The following is an 8821-nucleotide window of genomic DNA, read 5'->3' on the forward strand; positions in this document are numbered from 1 at the left end:
TCATCAGAGATGAGCAGAATAGCCGCAGAAATCAGCTTGTCAATGAATATAATGTATTATTGGGAATAATTGCCAAGAGGTCTGAGCAAAATTATTTAGGCAATGCATGGTGTAACTGAACACTCCTAACTCAAACAGCAGAATTCGTGACAGATGGCGATTTGAAAATCCTATAAAGATGAATAGAAAAATGGAAAAAAGCTTCCTTTTTACTTGTTTAGTTGCCAAATTAGAGGAATAGGTAATAAGCAGATCAGACCGCATTTGTGAATGGTTTTTATCAATGCACACATAAAATGTATATATTTCCACAGTCAGAAAACTTAACATCTTCAGTCAAAACACTGGTGATGGAAAAAGCAGTTCAAGGAAAAAAGAAGAGATCTGTTAAGTCAACTATTGAAAATGCAAGCAAATAACTAGCATTATCTCCTCACAGTCACTTTGCTAGGAAAGAGCTGAATCTGTATTCATAATTTCAGTTTTAGGCTGAAATTCCATGATTCAGAGGAATGATGTCAAGTTTTAACTTTAAAAATGTTTATAGAACTAAACACACAATGGTCTCCCAAGTCAGTCAAAATAAAGGATACGCAAGAGAGAAAGTGAACAATCAAACTCTTTCAAGATTTCAAGAAATTATTTGGTCTTGGTTATCTTTTGAATGAGCTTTTTCTTTCATCTTTACGCCTATCCTTCTGAAGTGATGAATACTCTGTCATGGCAGTGTCTACTCATCAATACAGTACTTCACTTTCTGAAGACAGAAATCAAAGATTAACATTAAGGCATACACAGCTATGCTGTCTGCTTTTGAAGATTTAGAATCAGTTTACTTGGACTCAAATATGTGGAATGTTGGCACAGAACTAAAGCTGTGGACACAGCTGCCTATCTCACTGATTCTGTGAAGTCCTTGCGACTTGCATTTCCCTAACACACACACATCCTGAAATGGCTTTTCATTATACAAATTGAAAACTGGATAAAACTTCCAAATAATAAGTAACAGGTAAAATAAGGGGGTTGCTTTATTTGTATGTTATAAACAGAATACACTCCTTGTATTATGATGGGGCAGGTCAAAATAACAGCTATAACCTCCAAATTATGCTATTCTCTTTTGTACCTGCTGGAGATGACTTCTTTGCTCTGAACCAGATGGACAGAACAGACTGGATTTCCTAAGTTGGTCAGACACAGAAAAACAAGCTTAAAACCCTAGAGCCAGGTAAGCATTAACTTGAATGCCTTATGAAGGAAATGTTTTCTTCTTAAACAAAAGTTCTAAGAAAAGTCTTACTGCTTTATGAAGCTTAATAACAGTATCTATAGCAGGAACTGAAACATATTTTGTTGTAAGTATCAATCAAATTAACCTACCACAAATAAACTGAGATTTGGTCGTTCAACAAATATAATTTTGAATTATTATTCTGGAAGTGTTCACTTAACTTAAAACATGCACTCTCCCAAAATATGTTTTGTGTTCCTCAGGATGCTTGATGACTGATCCAAACAGATCAAAATATCTACTGATTGACAAGTTGTGAAAGAGATAGCTTTTGTAATTGTATATTAAATTACTTAAAACTGTATCAAGTTAAAACTGTTTTTTCCTGTTTGTAAGACAAATTTGGAACTATGTTATAAAGCTGATTGGCTAAGCTGTATAATTTAGCAAACAAGAAATGACTGTTGTCAAGATGGTGTACCAGCCAACATGGAAAATCCAACTGCCTGCACAATATTCAGTCCCAGACAACAGCTGAATTATGATTGTTCATGTAAAGGCCTAGTGTCTTGCTCCTCCTCTTCATCTTCTTCAGAATCCCCTTCATCTGTTTGCTGGTCAAGTTCCTCTTTTGTGATCATTTCAAAATCATTTCCATTGCCACTACTGTGCTGAGACCGATCATCCTCCCGCCTGTCACTGTCTGTGTCTGAATTCCGCTCTCCTCCAGAACCTTCAGATCCCAAGTTTCCCAGAGGATCTGCTTTACCATCCTCATCTTCCTTTTTCTCACTATCGGACTTCTCTTCACTGTCAGATTTTGGCTGTTTTCTGGACTCAGACTTCTCTTCTTTCCTTGAGTCAGCTTTTGGACCTTTGTACTCATGTGTGTACAGGGGCCTGAAGGAGTCAATGAAGCCAACATCAGCAGTCAGGTTTGGCAAGAACCAGAAATGATGCCTTCCACCAGTTATCAGCCAGATGATAAGGAACAGGATGCATCGGGCTGTGAGAAGAAAATGTTTCAATTTTTTAAACAAGTTATTTACAGAAACAGAGTAACATTTTTAACAACAAATGCCAAATGCCTGAATAGTAAACTGAAGCAAAATCTTGGATAAGTAGGATCATCCAATCGCTGGCATTTAAAGGCAGCAAACACATCTAACAAGCCAGAATCTCCTCACCTCCCTCTTTTTATCTGCTAACAATATTCAGATCTATAGTTTTCAAATACAAGTATATCCCTAATAGAAATCAAAATCAGAAAGCTTTCCTAAGGTAGGCAGAGAGTGAACCATTTATAAGGTCTATAGGTCAAAACCATCACCTTGAATTTTATCTGGGAACCAGTATGGAGCTTCAGCAGATGCAACACATATGGAATGAAACCTGATCCCAGAGAAGCACCATTTGACTCTTTTGGCTACGCTCAGTGTCGCATTTCATTAATCTGCACACGCCAGCCTTGAATAGGAAACATTTCCTTTCCATCTTGTACTTCTCCTCCTACCTCATTGTTTAAAACAATACAGCAGGACCCTTGTATCTGCTGGCTCGGTTACCATGTTTTCAGTTAACCGCAGTTGACCTCAGCCCAAAAGATAAGTCGTAAAGTACCAAAGAAAGCTTTAAAGTGTTGAGGTAAGAATGAACAATAAGTATACAGTTAATCTGAGTTTATTTTGCGGCTTGCTGCCCATGGGTGCCTGCTTGCTGTTATCCATGGTTTCATGTGTCCACCGGGTAACTTGGAACCAAACCACATGGATATGGGGGTCCTGCTATAACATTATTATAGCCATTTCTCCTCAATTTACTACCAAGGGATAGGTTCTTCTAAGAATCTGCCTGCAGTAAGTTGTTTAGCTCAAATATCTCAATTACATAACTAATCAAGAAACTGATGAATTCCTTCCTCAACATACAAACATGGTTACATACAGTGTTTCTTAAGAACCATTGTGCACCTACACACACAGAATACTCCAAATATATTTGTAAGCCATCACTGTAACCCCACAGCAAAACCTTACATGATATGTTTCCTGGGATGTAAATGTCCCTAATTATTAACAACAGGAAAAAGGATAACTTTCTTCCTACTGCAGCAGTAAACCAAAGGAAAATGTGAAGCATCATAGGATTAAAACTAGGAAGAGCTTCAGAAGCAATCAGAAAAAGAGTAGGCACAGTTTTCTACAGAGAATAATGCACTTAGGTTGCCCCATGAGGCAGGAATGGTCAGAGAGCATGCCAGAGTTGCCTCATACAGCCAGAAATCAACCCTGAACAATGCTCATTTGCTGTCAGCTATAGTTCAAATGATACAATGGGGATACGCCATTGCCACCGCAGAAATAATTCTATTGTGTAAGCCTATGGAGAGCTTTGAACCAAGCTATAGCAATAGGATGGGGAAAGGGAGACGAGAAACAACATATACTTACCAACAGCCAAGAGGAGAATGCTAGCCACAAAACAACCAGCACCTACACTCAGGTAATAAACTCCTACTCGCATCTCTGCAGGCCAGAGTGGGAAGAGAGTTGCAGCTATAACGGCAGTAACTATTTAAACAAAGATAGCATAAGTATGAGAAATACTTGGAAATGTAAGCCAAAATGAGTAGCTAGAGCGCTAGAACTTTTTTAACTTTATCAACCATGTCAAGAAAACATTTCTCCTTCTGTGTTTTAGAAACCTGTGCAGTTTTATTCCACAAGGCTGGACTTGCCCATCATTTTAGGTTGTTGAAGCTTCAAAGACACAGGAAAACTTCCACTGCTTGGACTGAATCAGTTCAGAGGAATGTTAGTGGGAACTTTCTGTCACCTCTAGAAAGACTGGGTACATTGTTCCAAGCTAGTTCATGACTACATAATAGAGCATGGAGATATATGCAGCACACCTCTGATGTGCTACAGTTTTTTTGCATATAAAACCAAGGGGAAGAAATATGCCTTCATTTTCATCTGGTTTTGTTTGGCCTTTTTAATGATCCGGTTTGGACTACTAGCTTTCCGAGATCCTGTTCTCAGATCCTGAAGGTCTGCGTCATTAGCACATATAGGCAGGTTTAGCTACAGTTATTGATCTGCCCAGATGATTGTTCTGCAGTTTTGAATGTTATCGCATTTTCCAATTGTAAGCAAACTTACAAATAAAAATGTAAGAACATAGGAAAAGCCATGCAGGATCAGACCAGAGGTCCAACTAGTCCAGTACTCTGCACACATGGTGCCAAACCAACTGCTCATAGGCTCCCTCAACAGGTTGGTGCAAGACCTTCTCCTGCCCAAGCCCCTCGGCAACTGGTGTTTCCAGGCATGCCACTTGAATAAAGCTTTCAAGCAATTTGTCCAGAACAGATGTTAAGCTAACTGGCCTGTAATTTACCAGATACCTCCTGGATCCCTTTTTAAAAATTGGTGTTACAATGGCCATTCTCCAATCCTCTGGTACAAGAGCTAATTTTAGGGACATGTTAAATATTTTGGTAAGAAAGCCAACAATTTCATGCTTGAGTTCTCTGATAACTCTCAGATGGATGCCATCTGGACTGGGTGATTTGCTGTCTTTCAGTTTATCAATAAGGTTGATGAACATTTCCCATCCTCTCCTCCCACATTAAGCAGTTCTTGAACCACGTTCATCAAGAGATTTGTGCAGATTATACTTATTGCTATGTTAAGTGTTTCCTAAAATAGTTAAAGTAGTATCAATTGTTTCACTCATTAATGCTCATTCTTACTTACCAAGTATGAGTCCCATGGCAAATGTTTTAAAATGGACTGGGTCATAGATCCATACATATACCTAGAAAGAAAATGATCATGCAATTAAATTAGATTCTGAAAAACAACAATGTATGAGGAAGCTGCTTGGAGAGGATTTATTTCTCCAGCAACAGATCTTCACAGTAAGAAGGCACAGAAAAACATAAAACGATCCCTCTGGATCAGTCCAAAAACCTATTATATTCAGCCATCCTATTTCCAATTGAAAGATACTCCATTGCCTTCTAATATTTGTCAACTATTCCGGAAAAAGCGATTGTCATGATAAGTAAACCAATATGAGGGAAAATGAAAACAAAACAGGTTCTCTAGTCTTAACAGCAAACTGCTACCTTTGGGCATTCTCCAACAGCTGGGTCCCTATCCAAGGAGGCTTACAATCTGAACCACACACAGGGAAAAAACAGGAAGCAGGAATTGAAAATTCCACTGTGGTTTAGGCAACGAGTAGGTAACACGGCAGCTGAGGACACCTTTCTTGGTTCTTGTCTCCCACTGGGGAAAAAAAAACTTAATGGCAGCTGGGATTGGTTGGTTCAGAAGGTCTGATTCCATTTTCTTTTGCCATGAATGATATCTAGTCCACACATGGGACTCAAAGACATTCTTAGAAAATTCAGATGGCAGGTGGATGTTTTCATCTGCACTGTGGCCAAGACATTTTCTTAAACCACCAAATGTGTCTATTGCTCCAGTGAGAGCAAACAGTCTGCATACTTCTGCAATAAAGTACAAAGACTACAGGAGATGATCGAAATGTGAGTTTTGAAGAAGTCTTTAAAGGAAATAAGATGGTGATCGCACAGAGGTAGTCTGGGAGGTATACATTTTCAAATCCTTATCATGCACATTCTTCTCATTCTGGAGAAAACACAGAAACATCAAAATTCTATTTCAAAGCTTTCTAGTCTGATTATATAAGATTATGGTGCATTCTATAAGATTTGCTTTAATGTTTTGGTCTGGTGCTAGCCATCCTTGGAAGGGATAGCCTTAAAAAGTGGTATATAGATATTGAAATAAATGTTGAAAATGCATTAAATGAGATAAATGAATTTAACATATATGCTAACTCTTTTCATATATAGATATGTTCTTAGTATCAGCTTATCCTATTAAAATATGAAATTGACCTGTTACTCATGTGACTTTAATGTAACTCATGACTGAATTAAGTCTGTTAAGTTTATGACCCATAATACAAATGGACATGAAACGTGAAGAACCAACTGACTCAATTTTGTGATATGGGATGCATATGTCTGCAAAAACTAATTCTTAAACTTAGTCAGCTGCTAGACACCAGTGAAGAATGAATGCTGGCTTGACCTGTCCTTGTGAGAGAGAAGGGTCAGGCGACACCTGCCACAAGTAGGGTGACCCACAGGAAGGTTCCAGATCAAGTCCAGGCTTGCTGCTGCACACCCCTGGGTAGAGGGGAGTAGGATCTTCCAGCCCTGGCTTGCATCCAGCCCTAGATTATGACCCAGTCCTCCAAAACAATTCCCATTTAATTGTTGATGGCAAACTTGCAAATAATCAAATCCGCAAAGTTAAATCTGCAAAAGTGGAGGCTTGACTGTATCTCAATATATAGCTAAGAACACTAATCCCATTCCTTCCAGTGCTTTAGCTTCAGAAAGAATAGTAAAAATTAACAGCACTACTTTTCCACTCACGCCCTTACACCACTGGGAACTACAAGAATGCATTGTGCCTCCTTGCTCTCATTCCTTTTTCTCCCCTTAAGTCTCCATCACAGACAAAGCTGCAGTTAGCCACCTGGCTTTTGCTTTGTTTTAATTTTGGGAAAAGCCATTTTTTTCTGCTTGACTTGAAGAAGCTTCTCATGGGATGAGCTAAGCTCTTGTCTGCACTGAGACAGTAAAGACTGCATATCCTGAGTGTGTAGATAGGAATTGTGTGCATTAGGGGGAAGGTTTGGCTATAACCCCTTCCCATGACTGCTAGGTCTTTCTAGGTAAGATTTTATTTTTGCTAGAACGTTCAAGGATTCAAGGCCCTGCCTCTAGTGGTACAGCTCACTACTTCAGCAAGAACTATACTTTGTTGTTTGAGATGATGAACTCAAAGAGTTGAATGGGGATCATTAGTTCTTCTCTGTAATGTGGGTTGCTGCAGTACGGCAAGGGAAAAGCAGAAGTGAAAGAAAGTGTGTAATTCATCTGTGCCTGTCACTCTTCCTGGGTAATCTCAGACAGCCAGTGTGGTGTAGTGGTTAACAACACAGAGCTGGAACTCACATAGTGCGGGTTCTGGTTCCCACTCTGTCATGGAGCCAACTGAGTGACCTTGGGCCGGTCATAGACTTTCAGCCCAACCTACCTCACAGGGATGCTTTTGTGGGGATAAGACTGAGTGCAGGAGGAGAATGATGTAAGCTGCTTTGAGTTCTTTAGAAGAAAAAAGGCAGGATATAAATCTAATAAATGAATAAACAGACAAATGAATACCACATATTTCTGCCACTTGATATGGCAAGCACATGTTTAGAAACAAAACAGTGCTGGTGGGGGAAGCGCAAGGCAGAGCTAAGGACTCGTTAAGCAGACACCCACTGAATGCATCTCCCTTGCAAATTGCCTCCTACTTGGCATCAGAGAAGATGTGACCTGTTTTTTTCCACCAAATGCTTAAGTGGTCCAATGACAAACTGTGAGAATCAATGATCTGAGGTATATTAAGTTTAATGGGCAGGTCTATTTTATTGCAAAATACCTAGCTGTAGCAGGAAATTAGGCAACAGCACCTCTACTGAGCTGTCTAAAAGTTCCTGGAGTTGCTGCTACACAGCATGGTGGTCTAAGCCTCCAAATGTCTGGTACCCCCCCCCCCCCCCCCCCCCCCCCTAAAAAACACCCCCTCCCCAGCCTTGCAGCTTCTGCTGCTACAGTGAAGGGGGGGGGGGAGAGAGAGAGATGCTGCCAGACAGTCTGTGTGTTCCTTCTTCAATCACACAGGAACTGCTGCCTCTACAAGGTTGCTATTCCCTTCTCTCCTCTCCCCCACAAAAAATAGAATCCAACACAATCTTGAAGAGAAAAGGAGAGGCTGAAGTGAACTTGACCTCTTCTCTACCAGAGCTGGTGAGCTGCAATCATAAGTGCAAGTGCATAGGAATGACTTCAGTGAATCAGACCAAGGTATACTTAACCTTGGCCTGGAATTTCCATTTGTTGTTATTCTGTGATATCTGTTTCCTTTCTATTAAAATGTACTTAACTTATTCATAGATGCCTTCCTTCAAACATGGAACCATACAATGTTAGTTTTGAGCAACTGTTTATCATTCCAATATTAGGAAGTCAAGTAGAATCCAGCTGGACTAGGAGACTTCACCAACATTTTTATCATTGATAAATCTTAATGGCAGAAAATGTCAACATTTCAGCAGCAAAAAAGAACAGATAATGTACCTCATTTCCATCCAGAAAAACTTGATCTTCATGCGGCTCAAGTTTAAATTTTCTCTTTGTCTCCTTCTTCTTAGGTGTGCCAGGAGTCTCATCCTAAAGTCATAAATGGAAAAAAATTTCAAAACTCAAGAGCATATCTCTTATAGCTGGGAGACAGAAACATTCAACCTGGGCAACAAAGGAGCTTTCCCACTGTCTCCTGCTTATACTTGATGTGAAAAAGCAACCTGGGCAACAGTTGCTGGTTCCAGTCCAATTATGGTCTTTGGACTTCAATATTTGACCTTGGGACTAGATATGTCCTTAAATTTCACACTGACACCAGGTGCAAGAAGATGTTAAGTTAAATA

At 39.6% G+C, this 8821-nt stretch overlaps 1 protein-coding gene across 2 annotated transcripts in view; it reads right to left on the minus strand.

Annotated features, from left to right (window-relative positions):
• Positions 1-263: 263 nt before the first annotated feature.
• SEC62 (SEC62 homolog, preprotein translocation factor) overlaps positions 264-8821 on the minus strand; it is a 30715-nt gene continuing 22157 nt past the window's right edge. For both annotated transcript variants that reach the window (XM_044434528.1, XM_044434527.1), the window contains exons 5-8: positions 8472-8564; positions 4993-5053; positions 3685-3804; positions 264-2240 (exon numbers count right to left, since the gene is read on the minus strand). In XM_044434528.1, the coding sequence (XP_044290463.1) occupies positions 1774-2240; positions 3685-3804; positions 4993-5053; positions 8472-8564 (741 nt within the window). In that variant the 3' untranslated portion in view covers positions 264-1773. The remainder of the gene's footprint in view (positions 2241-3684; positions 3805-4992; positions 5054-8471; positions 8565-8821) is intronic.

This window comes from Varanus komodoensis, unplaced genomic scaffold (genome assembly GCF_004798865.1).
Source record: "Varanus komodoensis strain SLA01 unplaced genomic scaffold, ASM479886v1 scaffold28, whole genome shotgun sequence".
Taxonomy (NCBI): domain Eukaryota; kingdom Metazoa; phylum Chordata; class Lepidosauria; order Squamata; family Varanidae; genus Varanus; species Varanus komodoensis.